Genomic DNA, 26,146 nt, shown 5'->3' with positions numbered 1-26,146 from the left:
AGGTGGGGGGGGGATGCTGTTGTGTTTTATAAAGAAGAAAATGAAGCCAGGGGTGTGTTTGGTGGCCGTGCGGTATGGGGGGGGGGAGTGACTCTGCGGGCCCAAACTGGGGCATCCCTTTCCCCCCCGGAGGTGCCAGCCACAGTATAGTAGAGAGTTTATGTAGGGTATAGGGAGAGAAGCTGAGGTAGCAGAGAGAAAGGGGGGGAGGGGCGGCCGTGTGGGGGAAAGAGAGAGGGAGGGGAAGGCGGAGAGGGAGGGAAGAGAGAAGAGCGTAAGAAGAGCAAGAGAATGAGGGCTCTTTTTATAGTGAGTCAGGCACACCTGGCTCTTGCCAGGTATCTGTGGGGCGAAGCTTAGAAGGTATGCCAACAAGTCCTATACCCATTTTAGAGATGGAAAGGCTTGTGGGCCAGAGAGGGGCAGAGTTGAAAGTTTAAGCTGGAGGTAACCCAACTCCCTCCAACTGGTTTGTCCTAGAGCCCTGTCCCAGCCACCTCTGACCCACAGCCCTGTGTCTCTGACACTCTCTCTGTTCTAAACCAGGTTTCTCCTTCATCTTGACAAGCTTCAGGTGAGGTTAGGTGAGGGACCCACACAAGAACGGCCAAACCAGGGGGAGGAGGTATAAGTTCCCCACTGGTAACCCAATCAGGGTCGAACCCCGGGATACCTCCGTTCCGAGCTGCTGTGGACCCCGTTTTTTAGTTTCACTAATTTCGACATCTCTTTTGGTTGTTGGTGGTGCTGGGCTTGAACGCAGTGTGGGCTAGCCTCGTGCTCCGCAGCACAAGCTAGACCCCTAGAATAGACACCAAACTTTCAGATTCGATTTTCACACAACATGGGAAGTTTGAAGTTTTCATGGATAGACGGGGATGGGGGGTTGGGGGGGATCCTGAGAGACGGGTTTTTCAGAGGTCGGTGAAGGAGCTGAGGAACCAGGAGGCAAGCTGGGGAAAAGCCTGGGGCCTACACCACGTTCACGCCCACTTCCTTTAAGTAAGTTAGGGAACTTTCGCTTTGGGATGGCTCCGTTTCCTCTTTGTTGACTATTTCACCGCCGGCTTTTATTTATTTTCAATGATCACTCCTAGCTGGGGCTTCTTCTATAAAGAGAGCTCCGAAACGGTTGCTGCTCCAAGTACCCGGCCCAAGAACGCGGGAGTTGTTCCCTCGGAGGGTACTTCAGAGCCCGTGGTCACCAGATCGAGCGATCAAAGCCAGGTCACCTTGATGAAACGCCTCTCCACTGTCCAGCCCGGGTATGGACTCGGCAGGACCTGCTTCTCCCGCGCTCCAGATGAGGATGGGATCCACGGAGCCCAGGATCCTGCTCTCGCGTCCCCAGAGTGGGTAACTGATCCTGGAGGGAGTTGTTTTTTTAGCATAGTTCATAACTGGAAGAGCCTAGAGAGAGCTTCCCCTTGAGCCCTGGGGAGGGGATGCGCCCGTTTCTGCGGACCCCACGTCGGGTTCCGCGGCAGAGGACTGGGGGCCGTACCGGCGCTACCCCTCTAGGAGCCTGTGGGGGCATCTCAGGCTTTTAGATTTGAACCTGGGAGGCCGAGCAGCCGGGCTGAGTTTGGTGACAGCCATTGGCTGCTGCGGCGGAGTGACATCAGCGCGGAGGGGTATGGAAGGGAGGGCTGGGAGGAGCCTGAGAGGGGAGTGTCCCAGCTTCTAGCACACTCGGAGCCCGGGGAGCCGGAGGAAACAAACGCCGGCGCTGCCATGGGTCGCCAACCTTGTCGAGGCGCCAAGCACACAGAGGGGAACGCACTGCCGCACTTGGTCCGCGCTCGGGGATCTGGGGACCGAGGTAGGCGATGAGCATCCGTTTGTAGCCCTGCTGGCGCGTGAGGCCTGGGTAGGCTCGAGACCCCTGGTGACGTGGAGAAGGTAGAAAGACCCGGGGATGGGGAGGACGAGGACCCAGGATCAGGGCACACACAGTCTCGCGTGTACACACATACACACCCCTCTGTGTCCAGCATGGGTAGGCATGGCTAGGGCCAGACCCAGAGCCACATACCGTGTCCCAGAAAATGGTTTGCGGAGGAGCGGGTAACAACAGGGCTCAGCGTCACCAGGACGCCCCGATCTGGCCACGGGAGCTGCTTGGGGTGGGGTGAGTGGGCAGGTTTTAAAGGTCCACCCCCTCGCGCAGGAATGGGGTGTGTGTTGCCGTGGGCAGGCACACAACAGTCGCGGCGGTCGCCCCGAGGGGGGCGTGTGCGCAGACTTCTCCGGGAACAACAGCCGAGTTCGTCTGTAGTGGCAAAGGGGTGTTCGCGTGCTCTCCCGCTCGTACACACACTGTAGTAGGCGCCACCCGGTGTCGCCCGGCCCGGGAAAAAGGAGGGCAGGAGCCGGCTGGAAGGCAACAGCCTAACGAGCAAATACTCCCCGCCCGCACGGGCCCTTCCCTCTCCCGCCCCGCCCGCCAGCCCGCCTCCCTCGGAAGACTTGGAGGCCAAGGCCGCAAGAGGCGCAGGCTCCGGGCGGCCGGGTGGGGCTGGGCCGAGCTGGCTGTCCCTTTGGAACCTGGAACGAGGCTTTACCCCGGGGGGACCTGCGCGCGCGCCCGGGACGCCCGGAGCCTGGTGCTCGAGGCTTGTTCAGGGGCGAGTAGGTAGCGGTTGGTTAATGATTTAACCGCACGCTTGGGACGTTGAAGCCGAGATCTTGGTCTCTGGCTCCTCCTCATTCCTGGAGCGCCCCCAGCCGGAGGAACAAATCTGCCCTCCTGTGTCTGTGGCGTCGCCTGCTGGAGCTGACTGCCCGTTGGTGGGGTGCTCCCCTGGTTGCTGTGGGTGAGTGTCCCAGACCGGCGGGGTAGATGGCGGTTGAGCTTCCTGGGAGCAGACCGTAGGACTTGAGTGTGTGCCTGAGGGGGGAGGGGCGCTCGCTCTCTGTTAACTCAAACCAGGTTCCTTGTGTTTGCCCAATGAAATACTGAGGCCTGGGCTTCGGAAGTTTTCTTTTTCTCCCAGGGAGAATGAAAAGGAAATACAATGCTTTCTCTTTTCTTCTTGGCTGGGAACTTCTTCCCCCCCCCCCCCGCAACCCCCCTTCAACAGTCTCACCTCTTGCAATCTGACCGGCTCCCACGTCCCTCCCTGGACCGACAGTTCCCATTCTTTGCCCAGGTAATAGAATGAGGAAAGAGCCCTTGTGGGTGTCTTTACTTTGAAACCTCTTGTCCATTCTCGCTGGAGCGGTTGGGGTGCTTTTCATCCTTAACCCCCAGCAACCATCTGGACCAGAGAGAGATCTGTCTGGGGAGCATAAACAATGTGAGGCCCCTGGCAGGGGGCCTCTGCCTTGCAACTTCTTTGCCCGGTCTGGGTTTCCAGTAAAGCCTGCGGCGGCTTCTCCCGCCCCTTTCTGAGGCCAGACTGGAGGAGCGGACCACCAGAGGGATGGAGTGAATTTTAAAGAACAAAGAACTGGGCTCAACGGCATGGGGGGTGGGGGGCTCAGCTACAGGTTTCTCCCAGAACTTGGGGGAGAGCTGCGCTGGAGCAGAGCCAGGCCTCTGGGCAACCCAAGGGCAGTTGGCAGTAATGGGGCATCCACTAGAGTCCTGGAAGCTCTTATCCATGTTGAGGAGCTTGAGTGTGGGAGGACCATGTGCTCTGATCAGCTGCCTGTATGTGACTGCTGATTAATGTGGTTTATCTCTGCTTCGAACAGGGACTTTGCCCCTCAACTGTTTCCCACTGTGTGGAACCTTGGGAGATGCGGGAGGGGAGCTTCTCAGGGCTCCTGGTGATCTGTCTTAGCACGGACTTTAAGGAGCTGAATGCTAAAGCGAGCCTGCTCTCAAGCAGTGTTGGTTTGGGGGGAGAGCAGTGTCTCGGCCCCTCTGGTAACTTCTCGGGGTTCACAGGATCCCTTGCTCACTTGGGGTACAGCTATTCATGCTGTTCCTTTGAGCATTTTTTCCATTTTCTGGGGCTTCTGTCTCCCTCTTTTTTGAACCCTCCTTTCCCCCCTTCAGTTTGTGGCTTACACATGCCCGCTCTCTGTTCTTGTTTTGATCCTGTGTGTGTGCGCCCAACCGGCTTTTGAAACTGACAATCCAAGTCGCTTTAAGTCCTCCTTAAAGCAGTGGTCCCAAGGGTGGACTCTTGCTGATCTGTACAGGGATCCTAAGCCCTCCTTTCAGAGCTTTTTCCAGGAGAGTCTCCCCACCCCGGAAACTGATTTCTATGGCCCCGACAGGCTGTGCTCAGCTGTGGAAGGCATAGTGTATGATGTTGGTGTCTTTCTCTTTTCTTTTATCCCTGCCTCCCCCTTCCCTTGAAGTTTGGATGGAATTGGCAGAGGAGGGGGTTCTGCAAGCCAGCTCCAGCTGTTCTGTTTGGTACATCCATCCCACAGTGTCAGCCCCACAGACACTTAGGCGCTTGCCCCTGTTGGGGGCGGGTGGTGGTGGGAGAATCTGTCCCTCAGAAGAACAGAGGGGTTGGGTTGATGCCAGCGATAAGGCTGGGGAGTGGAGAGAGGTTGAGCAATCTCACCCTGTCAGTTGAGCATGGACCTGAGCTATGGTTAGGTCTTTTGACCTAAGGACTTAGCTCCTCCCCAGCCTTGGAAGAAAGGACACACTTCAAGTGGTAGTTAAGAGAAGAACCTTGACAGCAGACTCCAACTAATACTCTGAAGTACCCCTGGGATGCTCAGCTATCCTTGAGCGGGGTCTGGGACAGTCACTGAGAGAATGTGGCTAAAAAGTAGACTTGCCTGACTTGCCCGGTGAGGAAAGTTCAGCCACTAAGCGGTCCACGGTTTTTTTTTTTTATACTCCTGATACTGGCAAAGCCCCAGCTTAAAGGTGGGCCTCCTGGAGCCTCGGGCTTCCTTCCAGCTGAGGAACACTAGAGCCCTTCCCTGTGCCCCAGACGCTGCTAGCATATCACTCCTGCTCAGTGCCAGAGGGGGGGTCATCGTGGCACATGGAGCCCCCTTTAGAGACTGGTGGTCTCTACCTGACCTTTTCAAGTGGAGGTAGGTGCTCCCTTTTTGGTCTGAGGTGGAGTCAGTTTGGGGGTGTTGTGTGTGCAGACCCCTGCCCTTAATTAATCCCAGAGCCAGGGCAAGAGACCCTCGTGTGTCTTACTGTTCAGTCACAGCTGCTTGGGCCGCCATCACCTTGGTTTCTTCAGGGTGGGAGATGATGCTGAAGCCACTGCAGCTCCCTGCCATCACTGGGGTCTCCTGTCACCTGGCTTCACCCAGTAGCTAAATGGTCAGGAGACTCCAGTTTTACATCTTCCTGGATGTGTCAGAGCAGCTAGATCTGAGGGCAGCACTTCACCCCATCCTTTCCTTGCTCTTCTGTTCTTACACACACACACACACACACACACACACACACACACACACACACACACACACATCCAAAACTCCCATCAGTTAGGACCCTCTTCTTTCTTCAGAATGTTGCTCAGGCGCTAAAGCACCAGCGATGGGACTATGTCCTTCTCTCTCCGTGGAGATAAAAGCTTTATCAGTGGTGGGGAGGGAGCGCTTAGAAGGAGCAGAGAGGCCAGCGGTACCCTGTGTGGAAGTCTCCCAGGAGAATCTGGGAGTTGCAGAGGAGCAGGCTGCTCTCTCCAGAGTCCCGCACATCTGTCTCCTTTGAGGTCTGTGCAGTGTTGCTGGTAGCACCCAGGGTCACCCCAACCTTGTCTCTTCCTCACCCTTATCCTGGGGGAAGAGTCTTTCTCACCGTCCCTATTGAACTGAAACAGGAAGGAACTGACGTCCTGTTTGAGAAGAGCTGGTCCTCTCCATCCTGTATCACTAAAGGTCAAAGGTGAGGAGAATCAAGCCCCAGGCTGAGCGGCTTCATGACCTTCTGCAAGGTGGCAGTGCTGAGTGTCACTGCGCATGCTCTGTAGCTGCAGCGTACTGACTGAGTACACACCTCAAGGCTGCCTTCATTTCTGTTGTGTAGTGCCACCTCTTGCAGTGTTGTGCACAGTAGTATGTGTGTGTGTGTGTGTGTGTGTATGTGTTTAAGCTTACACCTTCACCTTAATGTAGATGGCTTTGAAAGCTATGGGGAAACTGAGGCAGAGATAGCTAGCAAGCTCAATGTGGTGAGCCAGATTATGATCTGGTGACTGGTTCTTAACCCCCTTTATTCCAAAGCCAGGGTGGAAGATCTGTCACCTTTCTTAGGGGGTTTTCTCTGGAGCCCCGGAGAACCCTTGTGTTTGCCTCTCAGCTCAGGAGTGGTTCCTAGGAGAAGCAAAGTGAAACTAAGGCAGGCCTTGTGGATGGATCTGGTTTTGAGCGCAGCTGCTTCCTTCTGACTCAAGACCAGGAGCAGAACCAGACCTGAGCAGCTTGTCCTGCTAGACACCTCTCTCATCTCTGTGGTGTGGCGGGTGTTGGGCTGACTCCTGGAAGCCCACGTTTCCAGGAAGGGCACTGTAAGCAAGTGAAGCTGCCGGATGTCCTTGGGTCATTAGTTCTTTGTCCTCTTGGCTCCTTGGCCAGTTGTCAGTTCCCGTCTCTCCCAGGCTCTGCCTCCCTTCTCCTGGTTCAAGCCAGAGGGTTCTGGACTAAGGATAGAGCAGACACAGAGAATGAAGTAATTCCCAGCTCTCAGAGGATCCTGGGAGGATGCATTCCCCCTCACCCCACCTCCTGTTTCCCAGAATTAGTCAATTTTCTCTGGAATGGTAGAAAATAGAATGCCCAGACTGGAGAGAGTTTAAATATATATATATATATATATATTTTTACATATGTGTATCAGTGTTAACCTGCATGTATGATTGTTCATGTTATGTGTGAATTGCCTTCAGCTGGAGCCAGGTCCCTTGGAACTGTAGTTAGGGACAGTTGTGAGCCTCCATATGCCTGCTGGGAACAGAACTCTGATCCTCGCCATAAGAGCAACAAATACTCTCAACTGTGTCCTCCAGCTCTAGAGATACTTCAAAATAATTCTTTTACACACACACACACACACATCACAGTGAGGTCAGAAGACACCTTTGTGTGTGCCCTTCTCTCCTTTTACCATGTGATTGGGCAGGCTGAGTGAGTTCAGGCTATCAAGAGCTTGGTGACAATGACAAGTGTCTTTACATTTGTGAGCCATCTCATGGGTCTTGGGGAAATCTTTAAGAAGAAAGCTCTATGAAGCTATGAACTTCCTGTGGGTGTTTGGCCCCAATAGCCCTCATCACCCCTTCAGGGCTTGATGGGTCCCCTGCCACCCCTAATGTGCTTTGCACAAGAGTGGAAACACTCAGAGTTCAGAATCAGACTTACCTAGATTCTGTCCTTAGGAGCTGTGCGACCTGTGTAACTCGTGGGCTCTCCGTCTTCAAGATGTAGACTATGGTGTTCATCTGTGGTACTTGGTGTTGTTGGAAAAAGGAGCTGAGATAAAAACTGTCAGACACTCCGCATGGGAACCTTCAGTACTAAACGCCATAAGAGAACACAGCATCTAGGACCTGGAGTGTCTACTTGGCATTATACTCTTAGGACCTGTGGCCCAGGGAGAGGACATCCTGGTGCAGGGTCTGTCCCTCTCCCTGAGGCTAGAGAGCATCTCACATCCTAGATGCCAGTTGACAGGACCAACTTTGGGAAACGTCTTACCAGACCACTCTGGAGTCCAAAGTTGACTGAACTCCCTCTTTTGCGACTACAGGGTTGATCACCCAGTCATATTGTGTTTCCCAACTTGTCACCCTGGCTCAGACATTGGAACCAGGGATTGTTAGATACTGTTAAGGGGGCATGGTAGCACTCACCCATGAGGCCAGTACTCCCAGCACTGGTGGAGGCAGGCATCTCTGTACTGGAGGCAATGGGGGCTGTCTGTCTGTGAATCTGAAGAATGTGACAGTTGATGACAGTAGCCCTAGGACAGTGCTTTTAACAACGGAATGCTGGGAGCTGAGGGCAGCTCAGTGCTAGGACACAGGTTAGCATGTGTGAAGCCTGGCTTCCGTGTCCAATTCCGATTACCACTTGCCCTGCTAAAGGATTATAAGACCAGTCATACACATAAGTTTGACTTTTCTATAAGCTTTGTTTGTTTGTTTGGGGTTTTTGTCTTTTTGTTTTAGAGACAGGGTTTCTCGTATAGCCCCGGAACTTACTCTGTAGACCAGGCTGCCTCCAGCTCACAACGCTGTGATTACAGATGTGTATCACCACTGCCCAGTTTAATGTTAACTTTCCTAATAGTCACATTTTTAAATGAATTTGTATATTAGCCCAATATACCCAAAATATTGTCATTTCCACATAGTTGTTGACATTTTTCAGTGGAGGGGCTTGGGACATGGCTCAGCAGTTGGGAGTGCTTGCTACTTTTTCAGAGGACCTTAGGTTGATTGCTACCGCCTACATCAGGCAGTTTACAAATGGCTGCTAACTTTAGCTCCAGGGGAATTGAACTACATCTTCTGGTCTCTGCTGGCATGTGTGCACTCGTGGGTGCATACACATACATGCACACACATATAACATAGACACACAAATAAAAGTTAAAAGGACACAATGGAGAGACACGCCTTTAATCCTAGCACTTAGGAGGCAGAGGCAGGCTAACCTCTGGTTCAAGGCCAGCCACGGCTACCGAATAAGGCCCTATCTCAAATAAGTATATAAGTAAATGTACAGAAATTATTATCTATGATGTATTTTATATTCTGTCAGATACAAAAGCTTCAATATCTGTCATGTGTCTCATACTAAATAGTACACTACAGTCTGGATGCCAAACTTTATAAACATTTGATCAGTGTTTGGATTTTATAAAATTTACTTTCACACACAGGTTCACACACTCAGATTTTCCCAACACTCTGAAGTTTTCCTGTAAAGGAACCAAATAACCTATTTAAAATTTAAAATACCTTGATTTAGGGAGGAAAAAAGTTTCCCAAGTCACAGTAGCCACAACGCGAGCACTTGGTGGCGCCTCCTGGCTGGTGGCAACCATAATGGGTAACTAGGTTTAGGCTGTCACTGTGGATGCCAGGCACGGACCAATGTGCCGCCTGTCTGCTGCGGTGCCCCGTTAAGTAACGACAGTTGCTGCAGATGGGACAAAATTTTCTCTTCCCTTCTCTCTCGTCTTTTTGAGGCAGGCTCTTGTTTTGTAGCCCAAGCTAGACTAGAACAGTGGAGGATGCCCAGGCCTTCTTTCTGCAGAGATACACATGGCTGAGCAAATAGATCAGAGCAGCCAGGACTTAAATGTGGACTCTTAGCGCTGGATACTCACCCTGTTCGGCTTGGTGAGACTCCAGGTCTGCTTCAGGAAGCAGCAGAACAGGAAACAGAACAGCTCTGTGGAAGCCAACCTGCCATGACTGTCCAGGATCAGGAAGGAGCGAGTTCATACCCAGTAAAAACATCTTTGGTTGCTTTCTGCTCGTTTTACAAGCCTGGTTCTTAGAAGAGTTCAGGAAAATTATTGTTCTTTGCTGCTATTATTTTTTCCCTAATTATGTTATTTTATGAATATGAATGTTTTACCTACACATCCAGTCACCTTGTGTGTGCAGTGCCCAAGGCAGCCTGAAGAGGGCATCAGATCCCCTTAGAACAGGGGTTACCGGTGGCTGTGCTCTCCAGGGTGGGTGCTGGGAACTGAAGCCAAAGCTCTTATCCCTCCAGACCTGTTTCTGGTTTTTTGTTTTCTTTTGTTGTATTGTGTTTTTGTTTTTTGTTATTGTTGTTTGAGACGAGATCTCAGTTTTTAACTCTGGCTGGCCTGAACTCGCCAAGCTGTGACCAAGTCATGAAAGATCTGCCAGCACAACCAGGTTTAAAAACACACACACACACACACACACACACACACACACAACAAATGAATGAACAAAATAGGCAACATCCTGCTCTGTAGCTCAGGCTAGCCTAGAACTTACCGTGTGGTCAATACTGCCTCAATCCTCTTGCGTAGACTTCTGCAGGTGTGAACCACCAAGCCTAGCTAACTGACTGCTTCTGTGTTTGATTTACTGTTATTTGTGTTACTGTGTTATATTTTATATAATACAATTTACCACTAATGTGTGTGTTTGTTACCAGGGATCAAAATCTAGGGCCTAGCACGTGCTAGGTGAGCAGTCCATCTCTAACTTAATGTTGAAAGAGACTCTTGGCTGCATTGTCTCGGCTTACCTTGAATTTACCACATAAATGAGACCATCGTGACCTGGGGCCCTCCTGCCTCCCACTGAGTAGTTGGGAATCATAGGGCCAGTGGCTCCAGGCCTGGCACTTGACTGCTACTGGTAATTGTGTCCCCCTTCTAGTGACTCAGTGGTAGAGGTCACAGACAGCTGCATTTTTTGCTGCATTTGTTTTTGGGGTTTTGTTTTGTTTTCCTGTGAGTAGCTTGCCCTGCATTTTCCCCATACTTCTAGCACCCGGAACCCCACCCCCACCCCCAGCCCACATATTGGCCAGACTTGGGGAATAGAAGTCTTTGATTGACGAGATGAAAGACAGAAGCAGCTTGGACCACATACAGATGAGGCACTTGGCAAAATGTGAATCACCATAATGTAAACAGGCATATGCCAAATTTGCCAAAATATTTGCAGAATCTGACTAGGATTTAAAGATATCAAGCAAGTCTATTGGAAAGCGGGAAGCCCCTCCTGCCAATAGAGGAATGGGCAGAAGCTTCAACAAGTGGTTTCTAAGAGAGTAGGTATGCATGGCAATGATACGTAAGTACATCGTCTTCAGACACACCAGAAGAGGGCATCAGATCCCATTACAGATGGTTGTAAGCCACCATGTGGTTGCTGGGAATTGAACTCGGGACCTCTGGAAGAGCAGTCAGTGCTCTTAACCACTGAGCCATCTCTCCAACCCCACAATAATACATTAAAAAAAACAAAAAACAAAAAACAAAAAAAAAAAAAACAAACCACTCGTATTTAGTAATCAAAGAAATGCACACTACAGGTTCAGAAGGAGAGGTTATATTTTGTATTTTGGACTTTCAGTTCGGTGAAAGCTTGGTGGGCATTCCTGTCATTGTAGTAGTTGGAGGCAGAGGCAGGAGGATGGCTGAAAGTTTGAGGCCAGCCCTGTCTGAAGCAAGTTCCAGATTAGTCAGGGCTGCATAGCAAGACCCTGTCTCAAAGAGGAAACGGAAGCTGGGTGGTGGCCAAGGAACCTGTCTTTAGTCCCAGCACTAGGGAGACAGAGGCAGGCGATCTCTGAGTTCAAAGCCAGCCTGATCTACAGAGTTCCAGGACAGCCAGGGCTATACAGAGAAACCCTGTCTTAACACCCCATGCATACACATAAGGGAGACAGAGCCAGGGAAGGCTGGCAGGACACTTCGTGATGCTGGGACTAACCTGGCAGGGCATCCTCAAAACAGAATGGCAATGGGAAATGGAAATGATTTTTCCCGCCAGTCTTAACAGAAGAAATAATTACAAGCTGGTATAGTTATGGAAAAATAGAAGTTATAGCCTTAGTGAAACAATAAAACATGTGACAGACTGGAAATGGAAACTCAGGGTGTTAGGGATGGTGTTTGACATGGCGTGTGATTTGCCAGCACATGAGTACCTTCCGTCCCAGAAGGAACAGTGGCTGACTTTATTCCTCATCTGTAATGCAAAGTCCTGCCTGTGCAAGTATCTAAATCTGTACTTGTACTGTCCCGTAGAAGAGGTATGTTTTATTATACTTTTAGTATATTTAAACTTGTACGTGTGTGTGTGTGTGTGTGTGTGTGTGTGTGTGTGTGTGTGTGTACACCTGCATAGTGCATGTGCCCACGGACGACAGACATTGAATCCTATGGAGCTTGAATTACAGGAAGGGGTGAGCTGCTGATATGGTTGCTGAAAACCGACCATAGGTCCTCTTACCTGCACCATCTTCCTAGTCCTGCTGCCTTATCTTTGGAGACAGGGTGTCTCACTGAACCTAGAGCTCACCCATTTGACACGGGGAACTTCGTTGCCTCCCTGGCCCCGGGATTCCAGCCATCTGCTACTCTGCTGGGCTATTTAGGTGCCAGCAAATCCAAACTCAGGACCTCATGCTTGTATAGTGGGTGCTTTGCTGACTGAGCTGCCTTCCAGTCTCCGGTATGAAGTATTTAATATCTCAGCAGCCACATGAAGCCAGGGGGCCTTGTACCGGATATCAATCAGGTGTAGAATATCTAATAACCCAAAGCTTGAAGAGATGGCCCAGGGGCTAAGAGCACTTGCTTGTCTTGTGGTAGGCCCAGTTCAGTTTCTATTACCCCATCGGGTAGCTCGAAACTGCCTGTAACTTCAGTGTCTGGGCTCCTGCACATAATTGCATACAGACACATACATAAAAATAATATAAAACCAAATATAAAACCTTTTTTTGGTTTTGTTTTGTTTTTTTTTTTTGTTTTGTTTTGTTTTGTTTTATTAAGACAGGGTTTCTCTGTGTAGCCCTGGCGCCCTGGCTGTCTAAGAACTTATTCTGTTGGCCAAGCTGGCCTTGAACTCAGATCTGCCTGCCTCTGCCTCCCTGAGTGCTGGGGTTAAAGACATGCACTAACACCACCTGGATAATAAATACAAAAAAAAATTTCATACATACACACACACACACACACACACACACACACACACACACGTACATACACACGTACATACACATGTAAATCGGAGAGAAGTGGCAGAGAATGGGAATTGTGCAGATGTTCTGGTGTGGAGAACTGCTCTTCTCCTTGCTGGGTTCATGCTGGTCCCCACCCTGGCTAACTTATTATCATTCATCTCCAGCTTCCTGCCACCCCACCCCCATACCTCCAGTCCCCAAAAGGAGGGGGCTGGTGACATGCGTCCTGACACAGCTGTGGAAAGCACCAAGTGATGTCTGGAGCCTCAGTCACTTTCCCTTCCAGGAAAAGCCCATCAAAGAAGGGATGTTTATCTCTGGGAAGTAGGATGTGCCCTGGCTGGGCTTGGGCAGTGTTGGCCGGGTTTGACTGGCCTCTGGGGAAAGGTGCAGTAAATGGCCATATCTAAGAATTAACCATCTTAAGTCAGGATTCTGATCTCTTTCCCTGGGATCTGGAAAGTTTGAGACTCAACACTGGACCGGGACTTCCTTGAGAAAGATTTGAAAACTAGGCCTTGTGCTGACCCCATTCCTAAGTACCCAGGGGAGACCTGGCTTGGAGTTCTCACGGATCCTTTCTGCTGCCTTCTCTGCAGGACTCTGTAGGACTCTGACTCTGTGGGGCTTTGAGAGGCATCAAGTTCAGCTGTGCCTAGAGACGAACTTCTAATCGGGGTTCTGGTCCCATTCATTTTCAGGGTAAAGCCTCTCCAAATACATTTGCGCCAAGGTTTGCAGAGATGGGCTCCAGTCAGTTCAGAAGCTATGAGAGGAGGAAAGACATTTAACATACCAGAGCCTCAAGTCCCCTTCCTGTAAAATAGATGTATCATGAAAACCTCCTGCGTGGTTGCTTTGAGGTGCAGAAGAGTTCGTGTCTGTTCTCCCAGCCCCATGCTAGACACACAAGTGAAGTGGAGTAGTTGGTAGTCATAATTTTTCTGTGTATGGTCAATTGAAGGGAGAACCTTGAGTAACCCTTGCCCTTTTCTGTTTTCCCTCTTTGCTCACAGTATTGGGGTGGCCAAGCTGGGACTGTGGGAGGAGCAAAAACCAGGCTTTCACCTGCCCAGAGTGTCTCCGGATTGGTTCCCACTGTCCTGTGGGTGACTGACCTCCAGCTCAAAGCTCCGGTGACACTGGCTAAAGGCCAGGCTCTGTTGGGTGGGCGGGGTTGTTACGAGTCGCCTGCTTGGCCAAGAAGGCGGCTTGTGCACCAGGAAGCAGCTGCTAGTGTTCCCTTTGTGGGGGTGGCGTGGGGACAGGTGATCAGTCTATACAGATCTGGGAATGAGTCTATGTAATCTGGCATAGGTCTGTGGGTCTATAGTCACAGATTTATCTTGCTTTTATTTTATATATATATATGGGTGTTTTTTGTGCGTGTATGTTAGTGCAGCCAGTGCCGTGGAGCCCAGTGGAGAGCATTAGATCTCTTGGGACTGAAATCACAGATGTGAACAGCGATATGGGTGCCGGGAATTGAACCCAGGTTCTCCTCAGTGCTTTTAAGCTGCTGAGCCATCTTCCCAGCATTCAGATCTCTATTTTATAGACTGTCCACTCTTAACGCTCAGACACTTAGCATAAAACATGATTCTTGGGGGTGTCTTGGGGGAGGGAGGAATGACAGATGTCAGTGGGAGAAAGTCTGTAGATGCGCAGTCACGCTGGCCCTGGCTGATGTCTTGTTCTTGTAGATACTGAGCCCTGACAGCTGGAGAGTTTTAAGCTGTTTTGAAATTAAAGTCTTTTCCTTAAGCCTTTGATGCTTCGGGATTTATTATTATTATTATTATTATTAAAAGCAGCTTCACCACATTAAAGGGAACTTTCGGGGAGGAGAGGCGGGGAAATAGTTGAGTTGGTAAAACAGAAGGCGGAGGACCTGAGATTGGTCCCTAGAAGCCCTGTTTATCAAGGGGGCGGGGGATGGGGCACCTGCTAGCAAGCTCAGAAACCTCTCGCATCCCTGGATCATACGTGGTGGAAGGAGAGAATGGACCCCTTTAATTTGTCCTCTGCTAGTGAGCCATGGCGCATGCACAGGAACACGCATCCCTCTGACCCCCCTTCCCCCACCACCACCAGGGAACCTTTTTAAAGACATCTCACTGTGTAGACCAGGCTGGCTTCAGACTCAAAGCCACTTAACTCTGCGAGCAAGTGCTAGAATTTAAGGCAGACACCCTCCACCCCTTACCCTCTCACACCTAACCTTAGCCAATTTTTCTCTTGGGCCCAGCCTCATACCTTGATTTCCCTCTGTCCTTTTCAATGAATGCATATCTGTGCGGTGTTGAGACAGCTGTGAGTGACTGGACATGCACGTCCCCCCTTCCCCACTTGATACTGACTACTATTTGAGGACCTGTCCCATGTGGCTGCGTGGCCTGTGATTAACAGACTCTCCACCCCATCCCGCCCCCACCCCGTCATGGTTTCGTGACAGTCCGTGGATCTCGTGCTTCCTCATTTTCTCGGTCTGCCCCTTAACTGCCAAGCATTTGGTTCTCTCCCAGCATGTGCTGTTGCGGATACAGCTTTGGTGATGAGTGTCTGTGCATTTGGGACTTCTCCTTCCATACAATTCCACCAGCTCTGTTAGTAGATGTGGAGGTGACTGAATTTCTGTGGCCCAGGTAGGTCTTGAGCTTGCCGTCCCCTGCCTCAGCTCCTTAGCTCTCCCACAGTTGTGGGTGCCCCGTTGGCCACCCTGTCCTGAGGTCATTAGGATGTAAGTAGTTCTTGGGATCAGGTGCCATGACTCTCCCAGCCTTGTGAAATGTGTCCCATGCCCATCCCCCCTCACCCCCTGACACCCCTCCCTCGACACACACACCTTTATTCCGCCTAACCTCTTTTTCTGACTCTTACACTAGGCAAGATGATAGAGAGACAAGGTCTGACTTCAGTCCTGGCAGGGATCCAATTGCAGGAGTTACTTGGGGAAAGCTTGGAAATTGGCCGAGGAGGTCTGGCTTCTAGTACCACCTGGGTCCCTCACAAACTCTTATGACCTTTGGCAAGTCACCTACCTCTCTTTATCCCTCACTGCCCCCCAAAATGTTACCCAGGTCACTGGGTTGGATCATCTCTGTGACCCCAGGGTGCCACATTTCAACACCCACTGCTACCCCTGGGCTAGGGGACAATCCGCCGGTATGTGGGAGACCAGAGCCATCACAGCTGTCCTTTGGCGTCTGCAGTGGATTGGTTCCAGGTCCCCCTGGGACACCAAAATCCACAGATGCAAGACCTTTACGTGAGACAGCTTAGTGTAATGTGTGTGTATCCCCCGGGGCACTTTAAACTATCTCTAGAGTGCGAAGTGGATGCTGTGAAAATAGATGGTTGCCTTCTGTTGTTTGGGGAGTAACGATGGGTTGGGGTTGGACATGTTCAGTATTTGTGTGTTTAGTGGTAGGGGGTGTTTCGCCTGCCTGCACCTGTGTGTGGGGTGTGGGGACTAGAGATTAACATTATTAGTGTATTAGTCTGTGTGTGTCTGTACATGACTGCTGGGGGGGGGGTGCGCTTGTTGTCGTCGTGTGTAGAGGTCAGAAGACAACTTTGAAGTTGGTTCTCTCCGTCCATGTTTCCTAGGGTTACAGGGGCTGGATTCGGGTTGCTGTTGCTAGCTTGTGCTGGAGCGGCTTTACCAACTGAGCTATCCCTCCAGGCCTGCATGTTACTTAAAGAAAAATGTTTTTAGAGGCCTTTATTTTATATGTATGAGTGTTTTGTGCGCGTAGTTAGTTATGCATGTACCATATGCGTGCCTGGTGCCTGTGGAGGCCGGAAGAGGGGATTAGATCCCCTGCAAGTGGAGTTACAGAGCCACCATGTGGGTGCTAGAAATCAAACCCAGCCAGTGTTATTAGCTGCTGAGCCATCACTCCAGCCCCACCTTAGTGAGAGAAGATAGGCTGACCAGGGAGCCCCCAGGATTTGCTCATCTCCTCATGACGCATGTGTGCCAGGGATAGAGCTCAGATCCTTGTAGACGGCACATGCTTTACCTACTCCACTGAGTTCTCTCCCCAGCCTGTTTCTGAGATCTTTTCTTTTGACTGAGTCCACAGATAGGGAGTCCACAGATTTAGAAGACTGGCCATCTGTTGATTTTATTTTTCTTAAAAGACTAAAACTTGACTAATGACGGCATGGTTGGCAGTTTGCACATAACCTATAAGAACCCTGTGCAGGCATGGTTAGTCTTTCGTCCTAGTGGATGAGAGGCAGGTGGATCTGTGAGTTCGAAGCCAGCCTGGTCTACAGAGTGAATTCTAGACCAGCCAGAACTACATAGTGAGACACTGTCTCAAAAAACAAAAACAAAAGAATTGTGCACACATAAAGGACACTTTAGGTGGATGTTCCTACGTGGCACCTCCACACTTTGGATACTGCATCACTGTTTTAGCAGTGACCTGGGGAGAAAATTAACCATGGCTGCAGCCTGTGGTGTGGGCTGAGTCTCTGAATAATTCCTTACCCTACCCGAGTATTTTAGAGACGTTGTTCTTAGGATGAGAAGTGGGGAGTCTTGATGACTGTTCATGGTTCTATCTCCAGCTTTTATTGTGGAATGGTGGCTGTTGAGGCCAGAGGGTATCTTAAGTCAATACATCCTAGTTCCTTGTATAAACAGCAGACTTTGAGATAGAGTTTCCTGCATCTCTAATCGCAGCTCTCGCCCCTTAGACTTCCTCCTCCTCACTGTGTATCTAAGCTGCCATAGCTCTGCTGTCCCTAGCCTTCCCCTAGCACTCCACAACTTTTTTAAAGCTTCATAAAGGCTAGAGAGTATTCCAGAAAATACCAGATCTTTCTCTACTGTCAAAAGGTGGAGCGCTAGCTTCTCTGGGAGAGATGTGGCCTGCAGCAGGCTGGGTTTCCTGTCCTGATGTAAATAAAGTACTAGCGCTAGACAAAGTTAAGTTCTGCCTTGGGGCAGGTATAGTGCTGGCTCTCAGGAAAGAGGTATGTTGTAACTCAGTTCTGGGAAAGGATCCCCGGAGTCTCCATGAAGGCTGTCCTTTGATATACCACTGGGGACATCTTCTGTTGGCCACAACGCTGAAACATTCCCATGATGTGTCCCCCGGTGTCCTCCCCAACCACACTCACGTCTTGCCTCCTTCCTCTATGACCCAAACACCAGTAAATAATATCTTCATTGGATTTCTGTTTCCCCTCCCCCATGGCTTCCGGGTCAGCTGCCATCAGGAACTTCCCAAGGTTATTGGTTTACATTCCAACACCACACACACACACACACACACACACCTAACTCACCTGGCCTGACCTGACAATGTGGATTTTTATTCTATCCCTCACATAATACAAGCACATTCCCACCCCTCAGCCAGGGTTTGACATAGCTGCCCCCTGGTTGCTCAGGACTCTCAGTTCACAGTGCTCCTTCTTCCAAGGACCCTCCTTCAGTATCCCTACTTCCACCCTCGATCCCATCACCTGGTCCCCTGTTTACACCCCACTCCTACCCCACCCCCACCCTGCTGTCAGCTGTACCTTGGAAACCTTGATGTTTTTTAACACGGCCTAGAAGAAAAAGGTTATCTCTCGGTATTCATGTTGACTGCTCTGGGACCTTTTCAGACACCCCAAACCCAGATGTTTGTCCCAGAGTCCTTTGTCTCTAATTGCATGGTTTGCATATAATTTTCACATGCCTTTCCTGTGTCCTTCAAGTAGGCTCAGGTTCCGGTATACACTACACAGTGTGAATGGTTGGTAGGCAGAGCTGAGCTATCTTGGTTACAATAAATCATAAAGGAGATATCTGCGCATGTTTTGTACAGCTGTAGAATTCCCCCCTGCAGAAGGCTTTCTAACTGTAGTTGGCTGTATCTTCAGGTATCAGGAACCCTTGCAAGCACAGAGGGCTAGCCGGCTATATGTAGATACTGTTGGCTCTACAATAACATAGTAAGTGAACAAGTGAGTGAATGGTAAATGAAACCGCTTATAGCCAGTCTGAGCTATTGACCAAAGTTTCCATGTGTCCAGTGTCCTCTTCTGTCCAGCCACATTGCCTAGAGCTGGTCTCAAGATGCAGAACCAGGAAAGGACAGACAGGGTGTGGCTGCCCTTGGCAATGGTCGATGAAGCATGCGTAACTCTGGGGCGGGGGGGGGGGGGGGGGTGAGCCTTCCGTCATCTGCAGAGCCAGAGGCCTGCCTGTCTGGCTGTCTCAGGAGAGCGTAGCTCTGGCTCCTGCCTAAGGCTGAGAGGCCAGGGACCGGCCACCGCCTGGGCATTTGGAGTGGGGTACATTGATGCAGCCTGACCTGTTTGTCGGTCTGCTGTCCAGTCTGGGAAGGTATTGTTCACCGTTCATCTCAACAGGGAGCGTGGTGACAGGTCCAGGGTTGGTGGCAGGGCTTGTTGACAGTGTCTTAGGGGAATGCAAGCTTCTCGCCTGTTTCCCTTGTCTACCCAAGAAAGTGGAATGTGGCCTCTGGGGTGGGATATCCCCCTGCCTTATGAGGTGGCCTGTTTTAGGCACTTCCCCAGGGCTGACTCATGGTGTTTAGTGACACTCCTCCCAAAGCCACAGTCCTTGTGCTCAGGTCCCTTTCAGCAGTGAGCTGGAGCCCTCCAATGTCAACTCTAGGCAGGTCCAGCTTCCACCTAGATACGAGACCCTCACCCTCTAATGTCCCTGACCATCTCCACCGTCCAAACCCTTGTCCATTAGAAGCTTAGGGGACTCACTGTTGCTTGGGTCCTTGAAGTTAACAGCTTCAAACAACTTACTTGTTGAGTTTTTATTGACCCTTCGGCCTGCTGCGTGCTCTGTGTCACAGCTACACAAACTCTGAGACCCCCGACGAGGCCTCGGCTCACCCACCCTTATGGGTGGTGGGAGAACTGGGGACCCTATCTTAAGTTCTGTTGCCAGCTATTGAAAATGGTTACTCACAAGTCATGCAGCCTATACACAGCCTCAGGGGCAAGATCACAGGAAGTGGATGGTATTGTGTAGACCTGTCATTGTTTTTCAGGAGGCAGAGATGGGGAGGGGCAGGAGGTCTGGCCTAGGATGGCATTCCTGAATGTGGAGTGCCACAGTGATTGTCACTACGTGTCCCTACTGATCCCCATTTTTATAGCCTACTGGCAAAGTAGTGCTGGGGTGGGGGTGGGTAACAGGGTGGTAATGGTGGATTTCCCCCTTCTTTCTTTTTTTTAAATTTTATTTTAAAGATTTATTTATTTTCTGTATGAATACACTGTTGCTGTCTCCAGACACACCAGAAGAGAGCATCAGATTCCATTAGAGATGGTTGTGAGCCACCATGTGGTTGCTGGGAACTGAACTTAGAACCTCTGGAAGAGCAGTCAGTGCTCTTAACCACTGAGCCATCTCTCCAGCCCTTCCCCCTTCTTTCTAACTGTTATGGTCCTCAGTCCCTCTGGGTGGCTATGGGGATGTTTCTGGATATTCTTGGGATGCTGAGCCTGTGGTTCCCTTTCCTTTCCTTTCCGCTGAGCGCTTCAGATGGAAAACCACAAGCTTCTGAGTTCTTGGGGGATTCCTGAACTTAGCTTGAAGCCTTTTCACACGTTGGCATGATCTTGGGTCCCTTCTAGCCTCTACCTCCTCGTGTCCCTGATTTCTGTTCTCTGTGATCTTTCCCTAGGAAAGCATTTCTCAGTTCTGCTTCCCAGAGAAAGTAGAGGATGCGTGCCATGGCCATTTGGGATGTCATGAACAGAGGATGCTAGGAATGGATGCTGCTGGTGTCTAACGACAGAGACCAGGGATGTTATGAATGTCCTGTGTAGCACCCAGACAACACCACCTCTAATTGAGAAATTTTTGATTGGCCCCAAGCATCCTCAGGTTGCACTAGAATAATATGACTGTTTTTAGACTGCAGAAGACTCCTTTCATCTCTGGGTAAAGAGGGTACCCTGTTGCTGGTGGGCAGCAAGCAGAGCTCTAGTTAAGGATCCAGAATCAAGAAAAAAAAAGGCTCAGAGGTGCCCGCCCTGAGCTGGCATGGCTCACCGGGGTGTGAACCCAGCTGAGGCTGAGTCAGCTCTTCAGTGTACCACTCTCTCCTCCGTAAGATGGAGAGCAGTTTGTGTTTCCAGTAGCGTGTGTGTGTGTGTGTGTGTGTGTGTGTGTGTGTGTGTGTGTGTGTGTGTGTGCGCGTGCGCGCGCGCACTCAGGCGCTCTGAGCCCATCTCAGGTCACTGACAGCAGGGATACCAGAGGGATCACCAGGATCACATTGTAATGACAGAGACCAGCCCCCCCCCCTTTCTTTTCTTTCTAATTAGGAGGTGGGGACTGGAGGGATGGCTCAGTGGTTAAGAGCACTGGCTGTACTTCCAGAGGACCCAGGTTTGATTTCCAGGAATTACATACTGGCTCACAGCTGCGACTCCAGTTGCTGGGGGCACAACACCCTCTTCTGGCCTCTATGGGCACTGCATGCATGCGACACACAGACATACATGCAAGCAAAAGACCCACACACATTAAAAAAACAAAAACACATATCACACCAAAGTCTCTGTATGGAGGTTAAAGAATTACCTCACCACCTAACCACCCACTTTGTTTGAGACAGAGTCTCTTGTTAGCTATGGTGTAGGCCAGGCTAGCTAGCCTGCACTTTTCTGTGGATTCTCTCTGTGCCTCTTGTCTCTCTGTAGGACTGCTGGGATGCAGATACCTGTAGCCTAACATGGGTTCTGAGGGGCTGGGACTCAGTCCTCTCACTTGAGTGGCACACGTTTTACTCCCTGAGCCGTCTCCTCAGCCCTTTTATATTTTAGGCTAAAGAGCCTCAGCATTTGTCTAGGGCTTCTCCCCAGCTCCCCTTGGTGTTTGCTCTGAGACCATCAGGCTGAGGATGAGTGCTTGGGGGTGTTTAGGTACATCCACTCTTCCTGGTGGGGGTGGTCATCAGACTGGATGGTGGCTGTTTGACGTGGGCTTATAAAATGTAGGGAAAGAGTCAGAGGGCATAGAGAGATCAAGCCAGGAGCCCAGAGGCTATGCTATGGGCTGAAAGATGCTGATGTGAAAGGCAGAAGGGGAGAGATACTGAAGGACTAGGGGGTGAAGGCTGGCCACACTTTAAATGAGTATTTGAAGTCCAGCTAGACAGGATTTAGAACTGAGGCCTGTTAGAAGCCTCTGGAAGCCCATAGCCTGGAAGGAAGGTTAGCTTCCAGCTGGCAGGGACAGAATGATGGAACAGGTGCCTGCCGGGAGATGCTCTGAGGCCTGGAGGAGGAGCCCTGGCTGTGAGGCCTTCCTTGGAGCATCATTGTCCTGGCTGGCCATGTTGGTGGCACCGGATGGTGGGGTGTTGGAATAGGATACCTTTGTATCAAGCCCACAGTGGGGCAAGAGAGCAAGAGAAGGGTTGCTGGCTGGCAGTGACATCAAGGGCCATCCTGGAAGGTTCACAGGAAAGAGAGTGTCACTTGTGGACTTGTGGTCAGAGTTTGTTTGTTTTTGAGGGAGGGGTGCTGTTTGTTATTTAGCTAAGAAAGCAAGAACAAGAGTTATGAGAAATACCAGCAGCCATGAAGACCAGCAGAAGCAACCATCAGGGACAGGTGGTCTGGGGTGGCCTAGTATGTGACAGCGGAAGCTCTCTAGCTGTCAGCAGGAGTGGGAGGGGACAGACACCTGGGGACCCAGTCCCGTCTCTCACCCGCCCGCCACCCATTCTGCTTATTAAATTCTTGTGACCATCTCTCTCCATCCTGCCCAGCTCTGCTGGGGAGAAAGGGCCTGGCTTGGGACACTGACACAAAACTTCAGCCTAGCCCTTGCCAGATGTTCTGCTGTGGCTTCTCCTAGTGCTGTCCTCTGGGTTTCTCGTCACCCAGAGTCCTGCACATCCCAAGATAAAATCATGTGGCCCTAATAGGAGGGGATTTTCCCAACTTCATCTTCCCAAAGAATGAGAGATGAAGCATGTTACAGAGTTTGGGTCCTTACAGGGTTGTCACAGGGTGTCTCCATGTATGAGGGCTGGAAGGTCAGGGAGCTGGTCCTGTGGGTTCCTGTATATCCATCCCAATTCTTATGTGGAGAGAGCCAGGCCAGCCAGCTGCCCACGTGTGTGGAAGTGACAGACAGCATTTGGGCTTGGTCTACCAATTCCATTCTCTCTGACTCAGGCTGAGGTGTCCAACTCAGCAGGGATTCAGGTTATTCAACAGGAAGTTCTTGCAGCTTGCCCGCAGACCAGCTGTCTGGGACCTACTTGATTCAGTACCTTTAGGATTGTAACTGCCGATTAAGGTGGTTTGTTCAAACAGTGTTCCGCTTTGGCAGGGATGGGGGTGGAATCTGGGAAGAATTATTTTCCTCTCGAGTTTTAGAGAAAATATACCTCTGGTACCAAACATTAGCTCAACTTATAAATACGTGGGTGAAGAAACCACGAAGTTAGAAATTCACTGCTGATGATTTTTCCAGTAGTTTTTTGATGGGAAAGCAGGGGTCAAATGGTTGTCCTTCGGTGGGTAGATGTCATATTAACCTTTTGATGGGTACCAGTCTGTATTAACCCTTTGCCTCCTATTCTCTGCTTACAGCCCTCTGATTGCCCTGTGTACCCTTTGCACTTTGGACTTCAGATCTGACCCCATACCTGCCTATTGCCTTGGGGAGTACACAGCTCCCCTGCAGCCAGCACGATGCCCATTCTCAAGCAGCTGGTGTCCAGTTCTGTGAACTCAAAGCGTCGCTCACGCGCAGACCTCACGGCCGAGATGATCAGTGCCCCACTGGGTGACTTCCGCCACACCATGCACGTGGGCCGGGCTGGAGACGCCTTTGGGGACACGTCCTTCCTCACTAGCAAGGCCGGTGAAGCTGATGGTGAGTCCCTGGATGAGCAGGCCTCCTCATCTTCCAAACTCAGCCTGTTGTCCCGGAAGTTCCGGGGCAGTAAACGTTCACAGTCGGTGACCAGAGGGGACCGAGAGCAGAGAGACATGCTGGGCTCCTTGCGGGACTCAGCACTGTTTGTCAAGAATGCCATGTCCCTGCCTCAACTCAATGAGAAGGAAGCCACTGAGAAGGACTCCAGCAAGCTACCCAAGAGCCTGTCATCCAGCCCTGTGAAGAAGACAGATGCTAGAGATGGTGACCCGAAGAGTCCCCATCGGAACGGGGCCACTGGCCCCCACTCACCTGACCCACTCCTGGATGAGCAGGCCTTTGGGGACCTGACGGACCTACCCATCATGCCCAAAGTCAGCTATGGGCTGAAGCATGCTGAGTCAGTCCTGTCCTTCCACATCGACCTGGGGCCCTCCATGCTGGGAGATGTCCTCAGCATCATGGACAAGGACCAGTGGGGCTCAGAGGAGGAAGAGGAGGAAGGTGGTGGCAGTTACCGTGACAAAGAAGGCCCCAGTGGCGTTGTCCAGGCACCCCCTATGCTGGAGGTAGCTCCTCCTCTAGGGAGACCAGAAAGCAAGGCCAGCTGGGACCAGGCCTCCATGCTGCCCCCCCACACTCTGGAGGATGACGGATGGGCAGCGGCAGCTCCCAGCCCCAGCTCAGCCCGCAGCGTGGGCAGCCACACCACACGGGACAGCAGTTCCCTGTCCAGCTACACCTCAGGCGTCCTTGAGGAGCGCAGCCCAGCTTTCAGAGGCCCAGACAGGGTGGGGGCTGTTCCGCCAAGGCAGCCAGACAAGGAATTCTCCTTCATGGATGAGGAAGAGGAAGATGAGATCCGAGTTTGAGGCCAGACAGAAAGTTGAAAGTAGCTTCCACAGCTCTGGGCTGCATTTTCCCCTGCTGCTGCCTTCACTGTGACCTTTGACCTTACTATGTAGGTGCAGCTAAGGGCCTTGGAGTCGACCCTGGACCTTGGGGATTGGGGTGCCAGGGAAGTAGCATGGGTACTGGGATACCTAGCGGGCTCACTCTGCCCTGTCCTTTCTGAGCACACTAGCCTGGGACAGATCCGAGTCTCAGGAACCCATTCTCTTCCAGTGCCCTTGCTTCCATCCTGGTCTCAGATGAATGCCAGATGTTAAGTTTTGAGTCCCTTACATAATGACAGAGGAGCTGGGTGTGGCCTTCTCTCCAGGGTCTTGGACACTTGGCTCCCTTTTGTTCACCTTGTGTCTGGTGCCCACCAGGGAGGTATATGCAGCAGGAGACAGGTTCCCACACATTCGGCCTCCTTCTTCCTCCACCCCTGGCTCCTGGTGCTCATTGGGGTTCAGCTAGAGCCAGGGGACGGCCTCAACTATTACACTAAACACAGCCTTTCCCAAGGGCTAGGACAGGATGGGGCAGAGAAGGAACCCCCTCAGCTCCCAGCTTCAAAGGTTCTCAAGATGGACCCCTTCCTCAGTGACACTAGGAACAGGAAAGGCCCCCCCCCCCCCCCGCTCTGCCCATGGGGGGCGGGGCGTGTTTCTTGTTGCTATGTTTAAACCTGAATAGAGCACTGTCAAAATTCCCCACCAGGAGGAGGACTGTCCCAGTGGCAGAGTGACTGTTATTTGGTCTGAGTCTGGGTGTACAGACCCTGCCCGGGTTGAACTGTGTCGGAGCAGCCGCCACTAGTGTTTGTCCCTGAACCCCCACCTCCGTGGCTGTTAATGGCCGGAAGAGGAATATGACGCTTAAATAAAACGTGTTTCCCCAGAGTGTGAGCTGTGCCCTCTCCTTGGCTTATGGGCCAGGCTTAGGGAAAACGTGAAGCAAAACAGGACCATATTTGATTTGAATTCCAGGGAAATGAATGTGGGTTTTTGTTTGTTTGTTTTTGGCTTTTTGAGATACAGTCTCACTCTGTAGCCCAAGCCGGCCTCAAGCTCATAGCAAGCCTCCACTGGCTGTTTGTTTTTTCTGAAATCTGTTTTGCTCAGCCCCGGTAACTCTACCCAGAGTGTGAGTAGAGGCAGGGGCCAGAGCCCCTGGGGTAAGTAGCTTATTACTTCTCCGTGCTGGGAGCAGGCTGACCCACTCCCGTCTAGCATAGCCAGTGGGAAACCTGGGGAGAAAGCAAGCTAAATTACAAGCAGAGTCTGGCCAGATGGGGACCAGCCAGGGGTTGCTCTGCTTCCAGAGGCGTCTCGGATCCTGACCCTGAAATGCTCACTGGGCTCCTGACTGGTGCTCCTACAAAGGTAGGCATTGCCAGAGCTGCAGAGCTGTGCCTATAGCCAGCAGCGTGCACACACACACACACACACACACACACACACACACACACACACACCCCTCTCCTAAATCTTCCTCGTTGGTTCGACTCTAAACTTTGTATTTTTTTTTTCCATGACATTGATAAAGCAGTAAGAAAACATTAAAATTTCCTTCTAGTACTCCTGGCGTCTGTCTCTTCTTTGTGTGTGTGGTGTGTGGGTGAGTGTCTTAGTTTAGGATTGGAAGAGGCTGGTGATAGTCTTAGTTCTGGCAAAAGCAGGAGCTTGGTGAAGCAGCTGGTGACGTCCAAGAAAGCAGTGAATGCTGGTC

At 51.1% G+C, this 26,146-nt stretch overlaps 1 protein-coding gene across 2 annotated transcripts; it reads left to right on the top strand.

Moving 5' to 3' along the window:
• The first annotated feature begins 1,693 nt into the window (after nt 1-1,693).
• On the top strand, nt 1,694-25,981 carry CDC42EP4 (CDC42 effector protein 4). Of its 2 annotated transcripts, none has more exons than XM_080922781.1 (2): nt 1,694-1,822; nt 23,239-25,981. In XM_080922781.1, exon 2 carries the CDS (start codon nt 23,341-23,343, stop codon nt 24,397-24,399), a length of 1,059 nt encoding a protein of 352 aa, XP_080778907.1. In that variant the 5' UTR covers nt 1,694-1,822; nt 23,239-23,340; the 3' UTR covers nt 24,400-25,981. The 2 variants fall into 2 exon arrangements, with proteins under 2 accessions (XP_080778907.1, XP_080778908.1); XM_080922782.1 differs by lacking the exon at nt 1,694-1,822 and adding an exon at nt 2,497-2,816.
• The last annotated feature ends 165 nt before the right edge of the window (nt 25,982-26,146 follow it).

The sequence above is a fragment of the Micromys minutus genome, assembly GCF_963924665.1.
Source record: "Micromys minutus genome assembly, chromosome: 10".
NCBI lineage: Eukaryota > Metazoa > Chordata > Mammalia > Rodentia > Muridae > Micromys > Micromys minutus.
Note: the sequence above shows the minus strand (reverse complement) of the source record. Positions and strands in the feature narration are given on the sequence as shown.